This window comes from Paramormyrops kingsleyae, chromosome 2 (genome assembly GCF_048594095.1).
Source record: "Paramormyrops kingsleyae isolate MSU_618 chromosome 2, PKINGS_0.4, whole genome shotgun sequence".
Taxonomy (NCBI): Eukaryota; Metazoa; Chordata; class Actinopteri; order Osteoglossiformes; family Mormyridae; genus Paramormyrops; species Paramormyrops kingsleyae.
The window spans coordinates 31,463,388-31,486,226 of NC_132798.1; the positions used below are offsets into that span (position 1 = coordinate 31,463,388).

The 22,839-nt window shown below is 46.8% G+C and overlaps 2 protein-coding genes across 2 annotated transcripts; both read right to left on the reverse strand.

Moving 5' to 3' along the window:
• On the reverse strand, positions 1-5,144 carry bmp10 (bone morphogenetic protein 10). The gene is made up of 2 exons (XM_023803377.2): positions 4,263-5,144; positions 1-3,167 (listed from the first exon to the last, which is right to left on the reverse strand). Exons 1-2 carry the CDS (start codon positions 4,627-4,629, stop codon positions 2,098-2,100), a joined length of 1,437 nt encoding a protein of 478 aa, XP_023659145.1. The 5' UTR covers positions 4,630-5,144; the 3' UTR covers positions 1-2,097.
• A 2,374-nt stretch (positions 5,145-7,518) lies between these two features.
• Positions 7,519-22,422, reverse strand: arhgap25 (Rho GTPase activating protein 25). Its single transcript, XM_023803383.2, has 11 exons — positions 22,004-22,422; positions 18,288-18,487; positions 17,576-17,663; positions 17,279-17,389; positions 14,420-14,627; positions 13,004-13,136; positions 10,732-10,805; positions 10,327-10,448; positions 10,063-10,232; positions 8,384-9,033; positions 7,519-8,276 (listed from the first exon to the last, which is right to left on the reverse strand). The coding sequence occupies exons 1-11, from the start codon at positions 22,065-22,067 to the stop codon at positions 8,075-8,077; spliced, it is 2,022 nt and encodes a 673-aa protein (XP_023659151.2). The 5' UTR covers positions 22,068-22,422; the 3' UTR covers positions 7,519-8,074.
• Between the last annotated feature and the right edge of the window lie 417 nt (positions 22,423-22,839).

The window sequence follows — 22,839 nt, forward strand, 5'->3', positions numbered from 1 at the left end:
TGAAATGTTTAAAAATTGAACATTAAACAAATTAAACCTTGTTTAAGTCGTCATAATGATAAAAGATCATTTTCTTTGTGGTTTCTTAATTTTGATCAAAACACAGCAAATGTAATGCATAAACTACATTATAAAAAAGGAAAACACAATTTACGTGATTTTAATAATGTTCACTATGTTTACATATATTGTTTTACATATGCACCTATTTGTCACAGTCAATAAATTAATCAATAAATAGGATCTTTATTTACTGAAGCAGCACGGAAACAGCTAGACTGGAAACTCTGATTTTGTATTTCAGGAATTCCGGAGTTCTGAAAATTACAAGTGAGTCCAGCAACATCAACAAAGAAGAGGGTCTCGCTGGACGCTACTCTGGAAGTTTGTCACAAGTTTCTCCTTGAGACCCAGTCTGGGGGAGTGGGGGAGGGGCGGGACCCACTGGGGGACGCGACCCCTTATCCGACAGGCTGACAGCGATAAGGAACGCTGAGCATCATTTCCTTAAAAGTGAGGGATCGGGTAGCGGGAGAAAGGGCCAGGGGTAATGGGGAGGTTCTCCTTCGGCGGGGGGGGGAGGGGGTGCTGGGGGCTTTTCAGAATGAAGGGTGGAGCTTGTTGGGGCTCAGTCTTAAGACTGAGGAATGTTGACAGTCTTCTCTCTCACCCACCCCCAGAATGGTGTCCAGTCCTGGCGACAGTCCACATGTTTCTCTGTGCTGACACCTTCTTATCGGTCCGCTGTGGAGAGGCGTGCGCGGCATGTGACTTTGGGTGACGCTTGGGGGGTCCTGGGGTCGGCAGGGAAGTTGGCCAGCAGAGATAACCCTCAGAAAGCAAAAACCGGAGAACTCCAGTCCAGTCTGGTTGAGGATTCTTAGGTCAGTCCCACTGGAACAGTGCGGCTGGAGACACGCAGAGCTGATTGGTGCTCTGCTCCAGGCTACTGGCCGATAAGGGGAGCGGAAGGAACAAATAGAGTGACCCGTGTTGGCAGAGCAAAGCCAGTCATTCGCTGGGCTCCCCCTTCCATTCCCTCGGCCGCTCCTGTCAACAGTCCTCGGTCCAGCTTACGCTCAGAGATGCTGAAGATGCTGCGGACCCCCCCAAGGGACCCAACACCTCCAGCACACGCTCCTTTGAAAGGTCACTGGCCTCTGTGTGTCCCCCTGTTTTTGAGTGTAAATCCATATTGGATTAGTCCAGTGTTTGAAAGTTTGGGATTTTCTCATAAATGTCCAAATATAATGAATAAATTGACCATATGGGACAAAAACTTATGTTTCAAAAATCTAACTGTAGGCCTTAGTCTTTGAGATCCTCCAAGTCAAATCTTTCATGTTTGTGTGATGGGTCTTTCACATTCTGTCCATTACCTTAATAATCTCCATAATAGTCCATAATAATCTTAGAATAGCTGAAATTCACCTCTCACAGAAAATCACGCATTTGCATGTAAGGTATTATCTTCTCCCCTGTCCTGTTCCAAACCTACCAGGGACACACAAAGTGACGTCAACTCCTTTAGACCTTTGATGGCTGAAAATGGGAAAGTGGTGATACTGTCCGCTTGCTAAGTAAGACTCCAGCCCTGAACAAAACACCTCTTGGAACTATGATCAGAAATACACATCTACATATGTCTGTCCCTGAATCCCTGCTTCCTGCTTTCGTCACTCATTAAATGACATTAACAATGTCCTGCTGTACATTATAATTAAATATTCTTGTTCCTGAAATACAAAATATACACATTTACAAACAGTAAACTCGCACATAAATTAAACCTTATCCCCCCTCTGTGTCTGGCCCACATATTGCAGGTTTGAATCACCATTAAAAACATGATAAGTTACTCAGATCCTGAAATACCCTCATGCTGTCACCTAGACACTGTGGTTTAATGCTTCGTTTTGACTCTGAACAGGATCCTAATTCCAATGGTATCGTTGTTATTGCCTGTAGATGCTGGATGTTGTGTAATGACTGTTGTCTTTAACGTGGGAGTTAATCTGGTTTCCTTTCCTTTGTCATTGGGATCATTTGACAGACTGCACTCTCAATTTTAACAAGCCCTCCCGGCCACTAGGGGGACTATCTGCAGCCACACTCTGCCACCACCATGCCATCATACTTGTACTTGTAGGTGACCACACCCGTGTCATCCAAATAGAGCAGGGAGATGGGGTCCAGCTTGGTGGGTACGCAGCAAGCCCGTGACACCTTCTGTGGGCTCTTGAGGTTCACCAGCGTTTGGACGATGGCGTGTTTGGTGGGTGTTACATGCTTCGTTAGTGGGTAGGAGCAGGTGCCACTACACTCATAAGCCTCATAGCCAGTGGGGGCCAAAATCCAGCTGTCCCACCCAATGTCCTTGAACTCGACATACAGGGACGTCCTTTTGCACTGGCTACCTTTGGCATTGCGCCGGATCCTGGATGCTGTGTCGTAGATGAGGTTGGATCTCATCTGAATAAGAGCCTCTTCGTCTTCCTCCTCTTCTTCAGATGCACCATGCTGATCTCCCCACAGTTCATTCAGACCCAGCTCCAGGTTTTCCTCAACTCCCACCCCTAGGTTCTCATGTTCAATCATTTCATTCAGCTCTCGTTTATCACCACGGTGATCTCCACTCTGATCATCAGAGAACACAATGAGCAAGGGCTTGTGTTTGGCCTCAGGGCTCATGTCAATGTCCATGTCTCCACCTAACATCCCACCTTCTGCATCTTCTCTGCTTACAAAATGTCCTACTTCACCCAGGGTGTTTAGACTTGCAATGTGTACCTCCAGCCTGTGGGTGGTGCTGTATTCCGATTTGTGCCACTGCCGGACGGCAGCAGTCAGATCGAAGGACTCCCAGCCACTGTCTGTGCCATAGACCTGCCGTGAGGCCAGCTCCACCCATCTCACCGGCTCTCCTTCCTCATCCTCCCCTAGCCCTTCACTCTCCTTCATGTGGCCCTCTGCTTCTTGCTGCTTTCCCCTCACCTCGAAGATGGTTACCTTGCGATCAACACCAGCATAGAGGCGCCGGTCCCGCTGCACCAAGGTGTAGAGCCGCAGCTGTGCCGCAGTGACACGCTCGTGGTGGGGGATGGACACGTTGAACAGGAGAGGGTGTCTCCTCACCCCACCCAGCCCGACGCTGTCGGGGGAAGAGTCTGCGGTAGATGCAGAAGCAGAGTAAATACAGTAAAATAAAAGCAATCAAAAAAAGACACAAGTAGACACAGATCAGTGAACTGTCACCTCTGCTATATGACCATGTAATCATGTGTTTTTGACAACTTTTGCTCTCTCTACTTAACACATCATAAACATGCATGGGTCTGTGGTTATGGCTAAGCTTTATATGCACACACATACTCGCCCTGTGCTGCACAGGTTTCCCCCAGTAGTCCAAAGACATGCAGTCTGGCTAATGTGCTAATGCTAATGTGTCTCTAAATTGTCCACAGAGTATTTTTGTGTGCATGTACTGCATGTAACCTGCGATGGCCTGGGGTGCAACCCAGCTTTTTGCCCTTACCAGGAGTCAGAGGACAGATAGATGCATTTGAAATAATGTGCATGCAGCGTAAATTTATGAAATACATGTAATATCCTTGGTTGACTGAAATAGCTAAGCAGTTTAATTTTTATGCATTAACATTATATTAATCACGTTATATTACACAATTCATATCACTGCATGATTTATGTTTGCAGGCAAGTGGTATCTAGACATGTACTGTATAACTTGACACTAAATTGTAGAGTGAAACTGCCAAATTAGTTGTCACTAGTTAAATCTGAACTCAGACCATGAAAAAATCGCTTCCTGCTTTTCAACCAAATCTGCATCGACTTTCTGAACCACTCATGTAATAGACCACCAAGCCAGGCAGAGATGACGGTGTTTCTGCCACTGACCCTGAAGTTCATCACAAACCAGGGCTTAATTATCAGCTTTTATCTGATCCACCAGAAAGATATTTAGCAAAAAATCCCTATGCCAAGAAGCCGACAAACCACTCCTGTACTGGTGCTAAAACTGCACACTGGGAATAGTGATGGTGAAAATGAAATCTGTGACCAACATCAACATTAATCCACAATGATCTAGGCTTAACTTTGTGTAAACGTGTTTAAAGGCAGAAGCTCAAGATGTGTCGATAAACGGTGATCTCGAATTAAGAACATGCAGAGAGCTGTGGAATTTCTAGGTGAAGCTCGGTGTGAAACTTAGGGACACGGGGGGTGGGGGGGGGGGGTACCTTCATTCTTGAAGCTACGGATGATGTTGGCAGAAGGCATGGCGGTGTGGTCGCTGGCGAATCGGTTGTACAGCTCCAGCATGTACTCCGGTGGCTCCACGCGAGACCCCCTGGGTTGCAGTGGTGGGCCCATGCCTGACAAGTTGAAGGTGCGCAGGAACTGTCCCCTCAAGGTCTCCAAGAAGCTCTGCATGTCCAGATCTTCATGCTGCTCCAGCAGCAAGGAGTCCATGGAACCCCGCCGGCTCTCGGCCATCTCCGGGGCCACGATGGGGCTGCCCTGGCCCCAGCGGGGCCAAAAGGGGAGAAGTGGAAAGAGGAAAGTTACATAGATGCCCCACAGTCGGGAGATCCGGACCTTAGCCATCGTCACAGGAGAGTTCAGTGTTCAGGGTAGTTGAGGATTCGTTTGGGACTTCGTGAGCTCTGCAGGTGCAGCTCAGCGGAGCACCATGAACACAGCAGTGGTAACACCTCGGAAACCTGGGGCTCAGCTCGCTTTCACGCTCTTTGGGGACGTCGTTTTGGCAAGGGGTTAAAAAGCAGGTTTGTCCTTGTTGATCTTGTGATTCGGTGGAGAGGGCAGGGCTGTGGCGGTAACCCTTTCTGCAGATAAGTGTGGAGAGTTCACCTCTCTCTGCTCCTCTGGCTCTTTTATGACCACCAGATCTTCTGAGGAATTTCTGTTTCTCCCTTATGTCCCATGCATGCCTTTGATATACTTTTCCGGAAATTTGAAGTTCTGGCAAGAGCGTGGTCCAGCTTCGTCCTGCTGTGGCATCTCTTTTCTTCTGTTTTTCCTTCCCCAAGCCTCTCTTCCCCTTGCTCTCTCTTTCTTTCTCACTCTTATCTCTCAAATGGGAAGCTCTGAGTTTTTTTCTGTGTACATTGTTATCTGCCTTTTTCCTTAATGAGGACTTTGTAAACATGGTTGGGATTCGGGTTGTGATGGCTTCCTAGTGAGTGTGCTCTGTGGCCGGGGTGGGAGAAGATGGGAATCTTGTTTGAAAGTTTGTTTATTTTTTGTAAATGGGTGATTTGGAAGGATGGATACTTGCTTCATTGACCATGCTTCTTGACATTCAGGAGCACAGCCCCCAGAAGCAGCATTCGGAATGAAATAAGGGCTAGGAGTCTTCAAAGTCTTTGTTGAAAGATGGTAGGTAGACTCAAGGCCTGGGAGATACCAGATATGAATTTTATGATGGGTTAAGAAGAAGACCTATGTAAAGAGAGCCAGGCAAATGGACTTTTGCTATCTTTTTGAAGAACACTGCAGCGAGACTGAATCAGAATGTCTGAGAAGATGCGTGTTAGACACAACCTCTGCAAATGTCTGTCTGAAGCTTTGGGAGCTGCAGCTTTTTCCACCATCTATGCTATGTTCTCCAATAACACTCATGTGCTCAAACAGTTGTCACAGGCTTAGGTGAGAGGTACAGTCAAACCTCGGAAGTTTCTGGAAGTTCTGCTGATTTGTGCTTGGCTGCGTTTCAGCAATCAAACACCTAGAAAAGGCAAGGTGAGCTGAGACACTTCTGTGAATGTCAAGTATCTCAATACGGACTCGCAGGTCCGGTAAGGGACTTTCAAAATAGCTGCCGTGAGGCCAGTCAATGGCCACGACCCTCGGGTGGGTGTTGACAACGTGATAAGCGTGGCAGTTTGGAGCTGAGGGTGATAGTGTTTGGGTCTCCATGGAGACCTGGGGATAACACAGCCCAACAGTCATGTGCCTCTCTTGCTCCCTGCAGAGAAGAGCAGGAGATCCTCCGAGATTCCAAGGCAGCTCTGAGTGTGAACCATTTACGGTTCTAGCGAATGCTGTCCAGGCGCTCGTGCGCGTTTTTCACAACCACTTGGGTGGTGTTGACCTCCCAGGGCAGCCAGAAGACGTGGGAAAGCACGGGCTCCGTCCTCTGGCGGCCACTCCCCAGTCATCTGGACACTTGACAGACATGCTACTATCTATTCTGGAGCGCCTTACATAATGCCCCTGTCTAATGAGCTGGGTCTCCTCTGCTTGTTTTGGGGTGTGTGATAACAGCTGTCCCCCCCCCCCCACACACACACACACACACACACACGCATACTCAAGTGAGGACCAACCATCTAATGACATTCCAGCCATTTCTGTCTTAGCTTCAGCCACATTTTATCTGCCCTAACCCACTCTCTGAGCTTAGCCCCCCCCCCTTTCCTCACAGCACCACCCCTACCCCCATGAAGCTACTGTGCTGATAACCTGACATTGGGGTCACCTGGCATCCAGGCTGTGAAAGGCTCACTGCCATAGGGAAAGGAACTAAGGCAGCTAACCAGGGAACAGTGCGGGTGGAGTGAGCCATGTGCACATGGAATGGATTGAAGTGACACTAGTGATGTATGAAGTGACAGTTTTGGGGCACCTTGGGGCACCTTCCTAGTGTCAGGGTGGTGCATGTGTAGACTGTACTGGATTCACACCACATTTACTGGAAGATCTCGAATCACGGAACCATCTCAGACCATAGCTTCTACCACACAATGGTGGGTGGTATGCAGAGGTGGAAAGTTCAGGTCCAGAAAGTAAAAATCCAGACCAAGATTTAGTTTCAACCAACCAACTGAATACTTTGTGAGTGATACTCAACTGCTTGGTTGAAACTAAATCATGGTCTGGATTTTTCTTTCCTGGAACTGAAATTTCCACCACTGGTAGTATGTGATGTAGTGGGTTAGGCTTCTGTGCTTGTCATCAGAAGGTTGCCAGTTCAAATCCCGTCCTTGGTAGAATAATCACGTTATCATTGAGCATGGCACTTAACACAATGTCTCCATAAGGTTTTTTTTTCCCCGTTTTTTTTCCCCTTATGGCGACCAGTTTCCTGGTCCCCATAAGGGAAAACTCAATTTTATAAAAATCTGTGACTGCAATGAAAAAACTAAAAATGCAAAAAGTCTTGTATTTTGCTTAGTTACTTATTGTTATGGTTAGGGCTGGGTGGGGGTTATGGTTGTCATTGTTCCCGTAGAAATTAATGAGCGGTCACCATAAACATATGTGTACCCGACTGTGTGTGTGTGTGTCTCAAATGAAAGCAAGATGGGATTTGACATGAGAAGCAATTCCAATATACCCGTATTTGCATAAATGGCAAATAAAGCATAATTTCATCATTATTTCACAACAAGTTATGAAATATGAATAATACTGACAAACTTTCCAGGGATATTTGTGAAGCTGAGAAAATATGACTCATAAAAGTTCTCAGACTAAAAAGGCTAAAAAGCTTGTACTTTATTCAACCTCAGTCTTTAGTCTTACTTGGGCCATATCCTGTTCCAACACACGTCACACATATGAAAAGCCTGACCTGAAATTGCATTTGGCCCAGACAAAAGAGAAAGCAGGTACAGTGAGAGACATTCTCCTAATGATACATTTCCAGCCTTCGCTTCTGCTTTTGAGGTAAGTCTTCTTGAGGTAAGCTAAGCAACATTTTGAAAGACAGCCAGGCGCTTCACTCAGGAAAGAGTCCCAGCATATAAATGTTATGTCCACAGATCTCTGCCTGCTTGGAAAGCCGGGGCTTCTACAATGAGAGCGTGCAGATGAGACCCTTAAAGTGCTCAACAACTGTAGCACCACGACTTCGCATCTCCACTGTGTTCCGTGTGTCTGCACCACGCTCCAGGTCCACTCGGACCATATTTGGACTTCGTTCACTGACCCGGAACCCCCACGAGTTTACGCCCGTGGCAAATGTGTTCCAAGAATGTCAACGACGAAGGACCGGTTGACCTCTGACCCTCAGGGTGTGTAGGGGCCACTACGGTGGGCCGCCCCTCGGCCTGGGGAGAAACTCCTGGATCTCTCGGTCCAGTCCACGGTTGCGCCTCTGAGCCTCATCGTGACTCTGCTCTGCGTTACGCAGCCGGATCTCTAGCGCCTCCCTGTGACGCTTCTCCGCCTCCAAGGCTGCCTGCAGCTTCTTCACCATGGCAGTGAGCTCGCTGTTCTTCTGCAGAAGGCTGTGAGGGCGGCAGGGAGGAAGGGAAAGTCAGTGGTAGCACCCAGCTAACCTCCGGCTGCTGGCTGTTTGCACGGTCACTCATCGATACCCAGCGCTGCTGCTCACCTGCTGATCCGGTCCTCAGGCGAGTCCTGGCTGCTCTGCTGCCTCTCAGGCTGCTCCTTGGGCTTCTTTGCATCCGCACACGCCTCTAATGACTCTTCCCTGGATGACTGAGAGAGCACCAGGGAGCTCCCACTGCTGCTGCTGCTGCTGCTACTGCGCCTCCTGTCCGGGGGGGTGACCTGTATCGCTATGGCGTCCCTGGTACCCCCACACCCACCCTTTCCAGCCGATCCTGCCCCTTCCGGGGGAGTGACCTGTGTCGGCATGGCATCCTTGGTACCCCGACATGTGCCCTTTCCTGCTGAACCCGCTCTTTCAGATGGCGTAAGGTTTTGCAGGCCCAGAATTTCAAAGATGTCCTCTGAGAAGGTCCCTCTCTGGTTGCCCTCGTCCAGAGACAGCATGGGACTAAGCATGTCCCCCCCTCGTGTGCCCCGGCTAGGGTAGGAGCAGGTCGAAGCCGGGAGGGTGTGCGTGCGCTTGCGAGGACTCCCACTCCCCGACCATGGGTCCGTGGCTGAGGAGCAGGGAGGGATGCAGGAAGCAGGTGTGTCCACAGCGGCCTCAGACCCCTCTCCTTCCTCTCTCACACTCCCCAGTGTCCTGGCATCATCTTCCTCGGGGACCTCAGACAGAGGCAATATATCGGGCTGTGAAGACAGTGACAGTGAACACCTTGGTGGGGTTTGCCAGGGATGTGTGCCAAAGGTGCCAAGTTATGAGTATCTGTGAGTAGTGACCAAATGTTCCCCATAATGTAATAAAAACCTAATTATTTCACATTGTGGGGACCATTTTTCAGGTCCCCACAATGATCTGTGAATGCAATCTAAAAACTAAAAATGGCAAAAGTCTCGTATTTTGTTTGGTTACTTATGATTAAGATTAGGGCTGGGTAGGGGTTAAGGTCATCATGTTGTGATTAGAGTTTTCCCCATAAAAATGAATGGAGAGTCCTCACAAAGAATAATTACAAACCTGTGTGTGTGTGTGTGTGTGTGTGTGTGTGTCTGTGTATTTTTTAAACAGTAGTTCTGTGTTTCAGTGTGGTTTGGATGACCACCACCTGTCAGAAAGCCCTCTTTCTTCTTGACAACTTTCAAGTCTTCGCTGGGATTATATTGTGGGACATTTATATGATTATTCTAAGGATGGAAGCTGGGATGTTGTTTTTTGCCTTTGCCTGCTCCCCATGCACTGCCACACAGGGGTACAGGAAGTGGGGGGCACAAGGGGGACTTGTACCTCTCAATATTTAATATGGATTAATTCATCCCCCCAAAAAGACCTTTGTATTTCAATTAAGTTGTGTCCCATCAATATGACGGAATGCAATAGTTTTGCAAGGAAACACAAAACTATTTCAAAATAATATTTTCCAACCCTGACCTTTTAGGGCAGCTGTTCTCAATCGTCTTCCTCGAGCCCCCCCTGCCAGAATGTTTTCATTCCAACCCACACTGCTTTCAACCTGCCACATTCATTATTAGCCTATTCAGCACCATATGAGCCTGACTAAGGCAGGGTTGGAATGAAAACATTCAGAACCTCTGTCTGTGTGATTTTGTATGCATTCAGTTGCAGTCATGTGATTGGCTCTCTGCATTAACGAGCAGGTTACCTAATAAACTAGCCCCTTAGTATAGGCAACACGATCAGCACAACCTGGTTAGACTCACCGAAGCAGAGCAGAAGTCTGCAGAATCCCACCCCACGAAGCTTCGGGGGGCGCTGGCTTTGCTCTCGCTGTTTTTGGAGGGCGGCGGGGGGGTCACGTCCTTGGAGGGGGGAAATAGCTCTTCATGCTGCCGGATCATGGCTGTCATCAGCTTCTGTATCTGTGGCGTGCCTGCGTGGAACACACATCATCCGCACGCATGCTGAAAGGCTGGCAGGACAGCACGTAATCGACCTGTGTGTGTGTGTGGGGGGGGGGGGCTCACTCTTCATCATGGTGACGGGGTCCTCGATCTGAGGTTTGAGTAGGTTCACCCCAAAGACGGTGGCCAGATTCTCCACACTCATCTTGTTTACCTTGGAGTTCAGCTGCACTTCATTCAGGAACCTTCACAGGGACAAGCAAACACACTCAGACTGCAGGCTGACTGGCGCCTGAAAAGCAGCGTGAATATCAAAGTATTGCCTACACTTTAAAGTTAACCAGACAGCGTAACAAACCATTTTGGTCTTAAGGCAGCAATTACAAGCCAACAAAAAAATATTACTGTTTGCACAATCATTTACATCCCAGAGAAACTAAACTCAGGCAGAAGGGCAGCCTGTTGCTGGTCGTCTGGAAAAACTGCCTATTGCTGGTCTGAGTTGTAGTAGGAAGTTCAAAAACATACCTGCAGACGTAGCTGAGAAGGTTGTAATTGGCTTTTGGTATAAAGGAGATCTGCATCTCCAAAGCATCCCGGCCCTGAAAGCAGGATCACCTACTATCACTGTTAACCTGATACACACTGAAGCTAAATCTCCCAGCAAGATCCCTGTACAGACCAACTTATCCAGCCGGGGAACATTCAGTGAGAAATGACACCTAAGTGTGATGCAGATACAGCCGCTATTGGGTGTGGCTGCTTTCTATTCCAAACAAGAGGATCAGTGTCATACCTGCTCTGTGGTGTTTTGTTTTGTATTCTGAACACTGTGCTAACACTGAACATTGTCCAAACAGTGAATACTGACTTGCTGAACACTGCCCAAGCACTGAACACTGCCTTAACACTGAATACTGATATGCTGAACACTGTCCAAATACTGAATACTGACTCACTGAACTCGGGATAACATATTTGCATCAGTAAAATCCAATTTATTAATGTAGAATAGTAAGCTAAATTATTTTCCTTTTTTAATTTTGCATAATTTATTTACTGTAGCTCACAACTGGTGTTATTAATGTTTTCCGGGGTGATAAAGCTTACAGACCACAGGAGGCTGTGTGGTTTATCACGAACCCGCTCGCATGCAAAAGCAAGGTTTTTTTGTGTCTGTGTTTGTGAATTAAGCTAAAATATGGCTCCTGGATCATCCGACATCTAGGAATAATAAAATCGCATTCATACGTTTACATGTTGAAGAATGTTTGGTAATGAGCCGGCTGAAGTTTATTTGTTTCATTTAATTTGATTAAATGTAACATGTCTAGCGATTTTCAAAATGATATATATTTCAACAATCATGGTGCCCGCTATGGTAAAGTTAATTAGCAGTGAGTTCTTTCGGGGCATAACTAAGCCAGTAACTGGTTAAATATTACTCCTTATAATTTTGTTGTCTTTGCCCATGTTTTACGGAGCCAACATTGAAAAGTGTGATTAGTGACTATTGCAAACTCTCTTTTGTGTCTGTGAAGGGAGAAGAATCGCCAACTTATTCTTATGTTTATGGGAAAGAGAGGAAGAATTCAAATACGGTATTTTGTTTTTTGCTTTGCTATTTTTTTCTCTAAATGAAAACATAAAAGTTTTTTTTTGTTTTGTTTTAGAGCAAGTTTTATTTTGTTGTTTAACTGATATTCACCTCCAGGCTGTATTCACCGTCACCCACCTCTCCTATCATACTGCACTCCCCACTGGGTCAGAACAGCGGAAATCAGACTGTCACCTCGGTTACTGCTGCTGTACCGCACCTGGGCCTGCATCTCCCTCACCGCGCCACATCACATCAACACGTCAAAACACAACACTGCGGGGCCTGGCCTGCACTGTCCGCTGGAGTTACCCAGCCGGAAGCAGCTCATGGCCAGGGTCACATAAATATTTAATTATTAGCAGAAACCCTATGCCTTTATTATTTAGAAATATGAACAATAATTTTCTATTTAGATTGATTCCCCCTCTCTAAACTTTCTCAAACACTCTCTCTCATCTCCAGTTCTCCATTGTTGACAGTGGCCAATTCACTGCAAGTCTCTAGGCCGAGTCTTGCAGGAGTTGGAGTGGTGTCCGTCAATGCATCGCATCGTACCGTGACGAATCGCAATAGGGGTGAATTGTGTTGCATTACAACAGTAGTTGCTTCATATGTATCATACGTAATGTGTTGGATCTTTGGAGATCCATCAAGAACACTGAGCCCCTGAACACTGTCCTAACACAGGACATTATCTTAGCACTCAACGAAAAGGTCACTGCACCCGCTGTCATTAAAATGCTGCTTTTCAGAGGTGTTCAGGCTCTCAGAGTCTGTCGGCAGGAGGCTAAAACAGAATTTCCATTCGAGAGATGAGAGATGAAAGTGAATCCGAAAACATCTGAAGATATGAAATATGGCTGATGCAAATGAAGCAGGTGGGGGCCAGCTGCAGGTGGAATCATATACTCTAAACTAACCAGCTAACCATGTGACGCGTTGAAAAAGGTTGAAGCCTGATGAATGTCATAACCATGCCATAAAGTGGTTAGTGCCTTTCTGACTGTGCTAAATGATCAAGTCTGTGTGAAAGAAGCTCTTAATGAGTCGAGAATGCCTGTGTTCACATGGTTCACATACAAACATTGCAATACTGTAGCCCCCATGCCGTGGGTGGAGCACCTGCTGGGTGCAGGACGATCAAAGCAGGGAGCCTTTCACCTGCGGTATGCTTTGCTCGACATAAAGGGATTCTCCTACCTCCCTGCCATTGGGATTCAGCTGGTGGGTGCAGTCCAGGAAGCTTTGGTACTGCCCACAGGGCACCACAGGCTCCGGCAGCTCTCGCAGGTACAGCTTGAGCAACGATGCCACCGTGTGGACGTCTGTGTCACTGCAGAGCAAAGCGAGTCACATTGACACCGCAAGCGCAGAAACGGCAGCTCTCTTCACATGTCAGATTCCGCGAAGGCCTCGAAAGGGCAACGGGGGATTTAATTTATGCACCGCGAGTCGCACTGCTTGCCAGTCTCATGGCGTTTGCTGAGCAATGAACATCGGAGAGGTCGACGTCAGAGAGACGGGATGTGGTTAAGGCGGCGGGGCAGGGCAAAGTAGGGTGGGGAGAGCGTTCAGCCGTTCCTGCCGCCTATCTGTCGATCTGTGTGAGTGTATGAGTGTGCATGCGTGTGAACAACTCTTTGCGTTACTTCCTCAAGATCTGCCGACTGCAGTGCAGAGCTGACTGTGCCCGACGCCTGAGTTCTGATCGCTCATATGAAGCTTTATTTAATTGATGGAGGAGGCCAGCAATGGCATCCTCTGCCAAGAGGCCAGAACCTGGTCTTTGCTATTGTACCTCCATACAGTGACGGTAACTCGCGCTTTCAGTAAAATAAGCCTGTGATGAACCGTAGTTCTTTTGTATCGCCTGGTCCGACAGGGGCAAACGACGGGTGATTTTTTTTCTACCCGGACACTGGGTTGAACCTACTGCTGATGTGGCATAGATGTAACAAGGCAAAATTCTAACTCATTGATTTATAATTTTATAATTATATGTTTTAAAATAAAATAATATCATTAATAATAATTGTTCTATTAAAATTTAACTTTCTGTCTTTCAACAATAACATTAGATCTTTCATGTCATTTCAGCTAACTAATTTTACCATTAGCTAGCTAGCTAGTTGACTGTCAGCCAAGTAAGGCATAACGTATTTTCAGTGGGTAATTATCACACCAAAGTGCAGTACAGTTCACTGGTTCACTAGATATTCATCTTCTTATATTTTATTGTCAAGTGATTATATTTAATAATGGTGTATATATGCCTTGCGACTGTAGCCTCTGGGATAGACTCTGGACCCCCCATCACCCTGAATAGGACAAGCGGGTACAGAAAATGGATAAATGGATATATATCCATTAAAGATGGTTTTAATATGTTTTTGATAATAATATTTGACTAAAATGAACAACCCAGTATCAATGGTAAATTTACACCAGGATTGGGTAGGTGTAAGAACCCAGCATCATGCTTAAATTGGTTTGAAATAATCCAGTGTGTGTTCTGTCCAATATTTACCCAGCGCTGGGTTGCCAGTTAACCCAGATTAGGCTGTGTTTAACCCGGTGTTTTTGAGAGTGTAAGCCTGAACCAAAGGCAAAGGTCACCTGGGGAAGGACGGCCTCTCGCCGGCGTCGAAGGCATCCCTGAACTGCTTGACTTGGTTGTCTTGACCCGGCAGACGGAAGATGCCCTCCTCGTTCAGGCCGTGCTCACGGATGAAGTCAGCGCACTTCTGCACCAAGATAGGCACCAGCCGGGGTCCAAACCTCTGCTCATGGGCAATGGTCTCACTCAGGCTCCTGCCAAAGACCGCTGAGGCGACACAGACAGAGCAGGTTACAGTGGGGCCACTGGAGAGAGAAATGCGCAGGCACTGCAATGGGCAGCCACTAGCCATACATGGGGTCTGGCACCTATACTAAGAATCAGGGGTGTAGGAACCAGGGGTGACAGGAAGTACGTGTATCCCCCCAATATTTTAATTGGCTTCATTCACCCCCCCCCCCCCTCCCTCCAAAAAATAGACCTTTACATTGAAATGACTAAGTTGTTCCCCCTAATAGCAAACTCTCTCCTACGCCCTTACTGACAATGTGATTAGTATCCTCTACAGGACCCACAGTGTGACCCATCATGCTGGCAGACAGTGGCCATAGGGCTCATTTACCAAACTGCGTAAATTTCATCATGAAAATTAAAATAAATAAATCATCAAACCGGGCGTACAGACATTTCCCTTTCTAAACGCCGGAACTGTCATGTAAATGTATGTAAGTGCGTGAGCCTGAGGTCCTGCTCAGCTGCCAGCCACAAATAACCATAAATGGTCAATGCAAAGGAGCTGCATGTATATTTACTATGGGAAACCGAGCTTTTAGTTGCTCTGCTCCCCTTCTCTGGAATTCACTACCACCTACTATTAGGAATTTAGACTCACTTCCCTCATTTAAGAGTAAACTCAAAACCCATCTTTTCAGACAGGCTTACTCACTTTAGTACACATCTCTCATCTTAGTCGCTGTTTTATTTTATTCATGTGATTTAATTGTTTTATGTATTTTTATTTGTTTTTATTGTTTATGCTCTGTAAGGTGTCCTTGGGTTTTTGAAAAGCGCCCAAAAATAAAATGTATTATTATTATCAAGCCTTTCTGTTTGCAAAGTAAATTAAAAAAAAAAACAATAAGAGGATTTTTGAACAGCGCGAGGTAGTGGCGTGAAAAAATGTTATATTTGGGAGCCTAAGCTGTTGTTGTTCATTTGATAAATTTACTTTGATTTAAGGTGCCCTTATCGCAATGCTGGTGCAGTCGATTGACCCGGTTACACTTGGAAAACTGGACATTTGTGCATGATTTGTTCACGGGGAATGAGTCTCTTACAGCAGGGGTGTATGTAGGTTTTTGCTGCAACTCCCTAATTAGATTACTAATTGTGTGCCTGATTGGCTGAAGAGTCCTCACACCTGGGATTTACCTACAGTAAAGGTTATTCCCATGAGCGTAAATTACTGGGTGGAGTTGTAGCCTCACCAATAAATCAAAACCAGCTAATACAGCTCCCCCAGTAATCATGTTTCCCCCATAATGGGTGGAGACCTCAACCCTCCCAATGTTCCAGCCAAAATTACGCCCTTGGTTATCCCACAAACGTGCATAGAACACTGGCCCTTTGAAGATAAGATTGCCCACCCCTGCCTTACAAGAACTAAACACTCACGTTCACCTCCCTGCAAAGATTTGTTCTTTTCATTCTATCGCTTGTCCTCAGAAATATGATGTAAATGCTGCTTCCCTCCTTGATTATGGCCAGTGAAAGTGAGGCATTTAAGGGCGTGACATATAACTGGCTGGAAAACTAAACCTTGGAGTGAACATATACAACTACAGTGAACAACCGAGAGTCGACGGAGTGAACTAGCTAGCGAGTGAGTCGATGGTCTCTCCACTCCTTTGGGTCTCTCATTCTCATTCTGAACGAGAGACCCGAAAGAAAGACTGAGTTGGTGAGTGAGTCGGTGAAGGAGAGACTCAGATAGGTTACTGAGAACCATACTTTGTCGTGACCGAAATACACCATCTACTGGTGTTGTACATAGCCTACATTTGCAGTGACTTACCGTATGATGCAATAGAATTTTTGAAATGCAACATATTAATTAACGTTTAAAAACATTTTTAACCAAGCATGGTTAGCGTTTGGACTAGTTAACTGATTATGTGATAAGCTGTTTGGGTTTGCATTTTTAACAAGCATGAGTATCTAAGGCACAGTGTTGAGAGACTTAGAATATAATTAAATAACAAATATTATTTTTCTCACATGGCTTATTGGCAGTATTTAGCTTACTCCTTAGTACTATTTAGCCTAAATAATAGGGTATTGTTTTCATGTATTGGAACATAAATGTTACAGATCTGTTTTATACAAATGGGAAGTGCCACTGAATGAGTTGGTGAATGAATCAGAACAAATATTTTAGGTGAAATTAATCAAATGAACAAAAAATAGTAATTTTGTCCATCACAACTGGACATTGCTGGAAATGTTGTTTTTACGTTTGTCTGTTCACACACATTTGTCCCCACAACGTAGGGAAACATATGTTTAATGCAAAACAGACAAAGTGCAAACACATATATAGTGCAAACAGAAAACTAATTAGTAAAAATAATCGGGATGGTCCATGAATACTAGTTTCTGTACATATATGCATTTTTTGTTTAATAAATATTTAATTTTGCGTAAAAAGTTGTTTATACATATTTTGTGTGTCTTTTTGTGCGTACGCAATTTTAATAAATCATAAGTTCTCAACTCCCACTTCCCATATGGCTTAGATATAAATTCATAGGTTAGCATTTTACATTTGCAGGCTTATTAGTCTCTGACCAGGTGAGACCATGTACATATATGTGTGGGTCTATGTGAGCTGCTGATGTTCACATCGTACGCACACGTACCTCCGCTGGACTGCGCCCCAAGAACCCTGCGAATGGCTCGAACCCATTCCTCCATCTCATTCTGAGAGTTGGCCATCAGCACGCAGGGGTCACGCTCGCGGTCACCGTTGCCTTTTGTCACACAGAGAAACATTTTACATGCAACTGCAAAAAAACAACTTTATATTGAGTCACTTAATAATACTAATAAGAAGAAGATTGACGTGAGAGCTGTGCTACCTGTGTTTCAGATAGCAGGAGCTGTGATACCTGTGTTACAAATAAGCTGTGTTAGAAATAAGCTAAATGAGAGCTGACCTGGTATAATTTCGAAAAGGAACTTCCCCTGCTCATCTGCGTTTGATGGGAGCTCATTCACTTGAGTTGATTTCAAAGAAATGGAGCCCTGTGAACACAGATGAAAGCAGGATGGGGAAAATATAGATCTGTTAAATTCCCATGGTGCACCATGATTTTGTTCCCTGGCAGAGTTTTCAGATGACAAGAGTCTGTACAATATAGCACGCTGGTCTCAAGTGAAGGGAAGAATTCAGGCCTACATCCCTACGGGTAGACCGATGTAAAATACAGAGTGAGAGTTCTGCACCAAACCAGACTTTCAGCCACGGACCTCATAACCTTTAAACACAAATATCCCCATGACGAGCACAACTGAAATATCCTTCGCTGAGCTATTTGTATTTAAGTTATAATTTAAAAATGTATCTGGTGCAGTAGAGGGAAAGATTGCAATGTTTTAAAATGCATGTGTGTTCTCTGGGATTCAAACCCACAACCTTTGCGTCATTAGCTTTTTAACTGATCCCACACTCCATACGCACATCAGGTATACATCATACATACATCAGGTATACATCATACATACATCAGGTATACATCATACATACATCAGGTATACATCATACATACATCAGGTAAAAAAAAAAAAAGCCCAAAGGCCTCTGAACAGAAACAGTGAGTCACCCTGTGCAGTCGTATCCAGGGGGGCCATCCCCCCCCCACCCCTTACCTGACATGAGCTGTCTTTGTCGTCCTTGTGGTAGTACAAGGTGTGGCCCCGCAGCACGAAGTAACGCGCCTGCCAGTTCTTCACGATGGACCTCTGCTTCTTCAGCCAGCCCGTCTTCAGGGGTCTCTCCAAGGTCCGCGGCGAGCCGGGCCGGCACGAAGCCGGGCTCCCCTCGCCAGGCATCACGCTCTTGGACCGTGCTTCACAGCCCGGGAGAGACGGTGCAGAAGAAGCTCAGTAAGGAGGACGGCAGATGAAAACTAAACCCGCAGATGCAGACCCAGCGCCGCTTCCTATGTGACTCTGCAGATGCAGTTCATGTGGCCGGAACGGAATTCAATCGAAATGGCCGATAAGAGGCCAGTGTCAGCTCTGTTCCCGATGACGAGAGCAGCAGCATTCCGCTCGCCGAGCAGCAATAGCAGCACAGCAGCAACCCTGCCGTCTGACCCCAGAAACTTACTGCTCACCACAATCACTTCAGTCTCGAAGCAGGAAGCATGCGATTCATTAAAGGAGTATCGCTACTGTTAGAGAGAGAGATAAAAGACGGAAGGCCGCCAGCTCGTTCTGTGTGGTCAAAGGCGTGTGGCTGCATCTGTGTGGTCGCCGCTGCCGTGACCACGGCAGCGTGGCAGCAGAACCATCAACGTCCATCTCCAATTGATTAAGCATCACAGAAGTGGAAGTCCAGGGTGTTGGTGACGGGAAGGGGGGGGGGGGGGTGGAGAGTGCTCACACAGCACCACATTTGCAGGGGGGTGGAGATGAAGCAGAAAAAATTGTAATCTCCTCATTAGATAAGCAGGAAGCTGCCATAAGCCACCCCCAGTTTAATGTCGCTCCTTGCAAACCAGCAGCTGCTTGGTTCAAACCCCAGCTCCACAGACTCCCAGCCCAGGAAGGGCACGCAGACTGCGGCACAGGGAACAGAAATGCAGCTCTGTATCTAAGCGTGGTGATGAGATCAGGCCCGCTTGAGCTCCAAACCTGCCAACTTGCCATTTTATCTCTGAGAAGATAAGCAGATATGAACCTCTGCTGTGTGTAAATGATGAATGTCTACCTCTTGAGGGCAGTGTGTGGCCCAGCGGGCTACGCTTCTGTGCCTGTGATTGGAAGGTCGCTGAATCGAGCCCAGCCTGGGCGCACCTGCGGGTGCTTGAACAAAGCCCTTAACCCCCCCCCCCAGCTCCCTGGGTGCTGCTGTGGGTGGCTGCCCTTCATGGCCAGCTTGCTGTCACCTACACAGAGCGAGTTAAGGGAGGTGTAAAGAGAATTTACCCATGGAGATCAATAAAAAGTATGAATTATTATTTACGCGTCACCTGCCACTGAAGTCGTATAAATGGCATGAGAAGCGTGTCACGCCCGGGCAAACAAGCCGAGTGCCGCTTCACCCTCGCTGTCCCCGGCTACAGACGCCATTATCGGCAGACGCAGAATGCAAAACGCAGTGACTCAACACAGGCTGCCGGACTCATGACTCACAAGACTGAGGACGCCGGAGTCAGCTTGCAAGACTCAGCCTGGCATATAAAGCCCCTGCTTCCCTGATTGTGGTCGAACCCTGTGAGATTCCAGCACCTTGGTGTCCAAGATCAGGTAGATTGAGTGAAACGGGCAGCGGCGTATGACCTTTTGAGCAGGTGACCAGTGGGATCAAGCAGAGAATGTGGACACCAGCTGTTAAGAAAGCTGCCTACTGTATGTTGTTCTATGCTTCACAGCACAGTCTGCTCTGGAATAGTGCATGTTTACCCGCTTATGGAAACATGGGGATCAGATGGGGATAAACGTTAAAGAGACCATCACCGACTCATGCAGGAACTGATAAAGGTTCCTCCACATGGTCAGCTTCTGCGTTTCAGGTCTTTACAGAGACTGGACAAGCTGGACTGGCTGCACCCTCTAACTCAGCATGACAGCAGTTTGCTTCCTGCTTCTGATATTGAGACACAATTCATGACTGACAGCATGACATAGGAAGTGTCACCAAAAACAAGTTAGTGATAAATATCTTTACGGACTATGCTGTTAGATACTGCGGGTCATCTGTTCAAAGAGCTGAACTGAAGCAAGAGAAATGGTCAAATCTGTTTTTCATTTTAAACTTCTCAAGGTCTAAAAGAAGGCTAATTATACGCACAGTCTGCATTCTTAATCTGTCTGTTTGATTCTGTCAGTTTTTGCACAGTGAGGTGGGGAAGTGTGACAACGTGCAGAGACAATCAGCAAAGCAGTAAAGTCATTAGTATGGGCAGGAGGATTAATTACAGCAATGCGCAGAACCCATGAAGAAGCATTCGCATTAGGTGTCAATACTGTCCAGATATCCCATTCAGTGCTGCCCAGCATTGAACTGACAGCCCACCCCTCATCTCTGACTCGGGCTCCACCCCTTACCTCTTTCTGCTTAAAACAAGGTTGTGACCCACCATGCTACAGTAAAACACCAGGAATGAGTACTACTGAGTACTACGATATGAGTACTATTATTAGACTGCACAGCAGTGGGCACCTCTGTGACTAGTCAATGTGACTAAACTGAGCAGAGTTACAGCAGATAAATGATGATTTCAGGACTTCACATGTGACTAAATGTGTTATGGTATAACGGTGGTGGGGGGCTTTGCTGCCCACCCCCCCCACCCCCCCCCCATTTCTGTAGGGCTGATTACAGCTCTGCCATCTCATACAGCCCCTATCATGCTGCATATTTCATCAGTTTCCGGATAATAGAGTTTGACAGCATCAGGGGAAGCGGGAGGAAATCTGAAATGGGGTCAAACTAAACACGCAGTTCAGCAAAAGAGCCCATCGTTACTTTTTCGCAGCACATTGGGTGTATGGAGGCTGCGGGGAAAGGGCCTCACATCCTCTGACTCATTTCAGTCATTGCAGTCAGTGTTCAGATTCATTGTGCTTCACATGCATGATTAAAATATGTAACCAGGACAGAGAAGCTCTATAAAGGACACGAGTAAGATGGCAGTCGAAAAAAAATGCAATAAAAAGGAAAGAAGGAATCTAAAAATAAATTCTAAATCAATATGCTCACAAAGAATGATTTAAAGTTTAAAATAGCTGTATATTTGTGTGTGAGGACACAGCAGGGCTGGGAGCAGGTAGCTGACACCGTGGAAGAAGATTTTATATTAATGCAGAAGAAAATCAGAATAGAAGTTTTTTTTTCTTTCCCATCATCATGGAGCCTGAGAGAATGAGCAATGCCCTGTTGACTTACAAGGCCCAGAAGACCATGGCCAATTTAGTGCCAGGAACACACAGAGAGGAACAGCTCTCAGATTAAATCCTGGTAACGTAACCCGCATTTCGGCCCTGAAAAGCACGCCTGTCAAGTAGCGCTCAAAAAAGCGTGCCCTGAGGGTTGTAGTAAGCACACGCTTCAGTCAGCCACACGAGTCGACACCCAGCACGTCTATTAAAAACAGAAAATAAAACTCGGCTCAGGAACGAGTTTCACTGCATCTTTACCACACCACCTGCAACCATGTCCGCAGTTGAGGTCATAGCGGTTATCAGGTATGGAGGCAGTGTGGGGTGAAGGGTCAGTTCTTCAAACAGACAGCGGCACCAACTCATGAGCCCCCCCAGCCAGCATCACCTGCCCCCTGACCAAACTTATCAAGGGTACCGCGGAGATTCTCAGCCCCTCACTCCCCCGCCTCACAAGCACTGGCGCAACCCCTTACCTATTTTCGCAGATTCAGCTCGGAAGGCACTGAAGTCCCAGTTACGTGGTAGCTTAAGAGACATCCTTGTTATATCCTTGTTATGCGGAGGGTCCGTCTCCACGCACACACATACTCACACGTGCCACACAGACACACACTAGCTGTACATGCTGTCGCCCGGTGGCTCTCCGGCTCGCTCACACGTCGGCCCCTCGCCCTCTCTGCACCTTACTTCCTCTTTTCTGCGCACGGATGTTTCTTCTACGTTTCCGAGCACGTTCATTCATGCCCCGCCACTCCCCTGCACTCCTCCCAAAAGCCTCGCTTCCTGCTCCATAAACACACATGCACGCCGTTTGCTGCCACTTGTGGGGACTCGCACTGTGCAGTTCAGGCTCTGACCCTGATGCTCGGGTGCCGTTTTGTTTTCCATTACTCACGAGGAAATGGAACATCACTACATGCCAGCCTGTGGCAGTCGTGCGCACGCACACACAGAGACAGACACACACACAGACAGAACATCGCACACATCATCTGCACTGAGGACTTCCTGTTTTGCCACCGGTGGAGCCCAAGTGTTGGAGTTCCTACATTTAACCGGAACATTATCAGCCTGAGTCTCAGTGCTCTGCACGTTTTACAGTGCCTGCCGTCAGGTGAAGAGACCGCCCACTGGTCTTCCACAGGACCCGAGTTGGTTTCATCCTCACATCTGGCCTCGTTTGCTGTATGACAGCCTACAGTCAGTGCTAAGCCCCTTCGGTTCATTTCCTAAACTGGGCTGCCCTTTAAGTGTATCCAGAAATCTCCTTTTTCAAAAGATCCCCAGCATTCACTGCAGCCCTGGAAAA

Bases quoted from the DNA above. Each gene is read 5' to 3' on its own strand.
- bmp10 (XM_023803377.2), bottom strand. From the start codon at position 4,629: ATGGCTAAGGTCCGGATCTCCCGACTGTGGGGCATCTATGTAACTTTC. The intron at 3,168-4,262 runs GTACCCCCCCCC...CATCTACCGCAG, and splicing joins CCGTAGCTTCAAGAATGAAG to ACTCTTCCCCCGACAGCGTC.
- arhgap25 (XM_023803383.2), bottom strand. From the start codon at position 22,067: ATGTCTCTTAAGCTACCACGTAACTGGGACTTCAGTGCCTTCCGAGCT. The intron at 13,137-14,419 runs GTGACCTTTGCC...TTTGCTCTGCAG, and splicing joins GAGAGGCCGTCCTTCCCCAG to TGACACAGACGTCCACACGG. The intron at 10,806-13,003 runs GTAGGAGAATCC...TCCTGCTTTCAG, and splicing joins TGAATCCCAATGGCAGGGAG to GGCCGGGATGCTTTGGAGAT.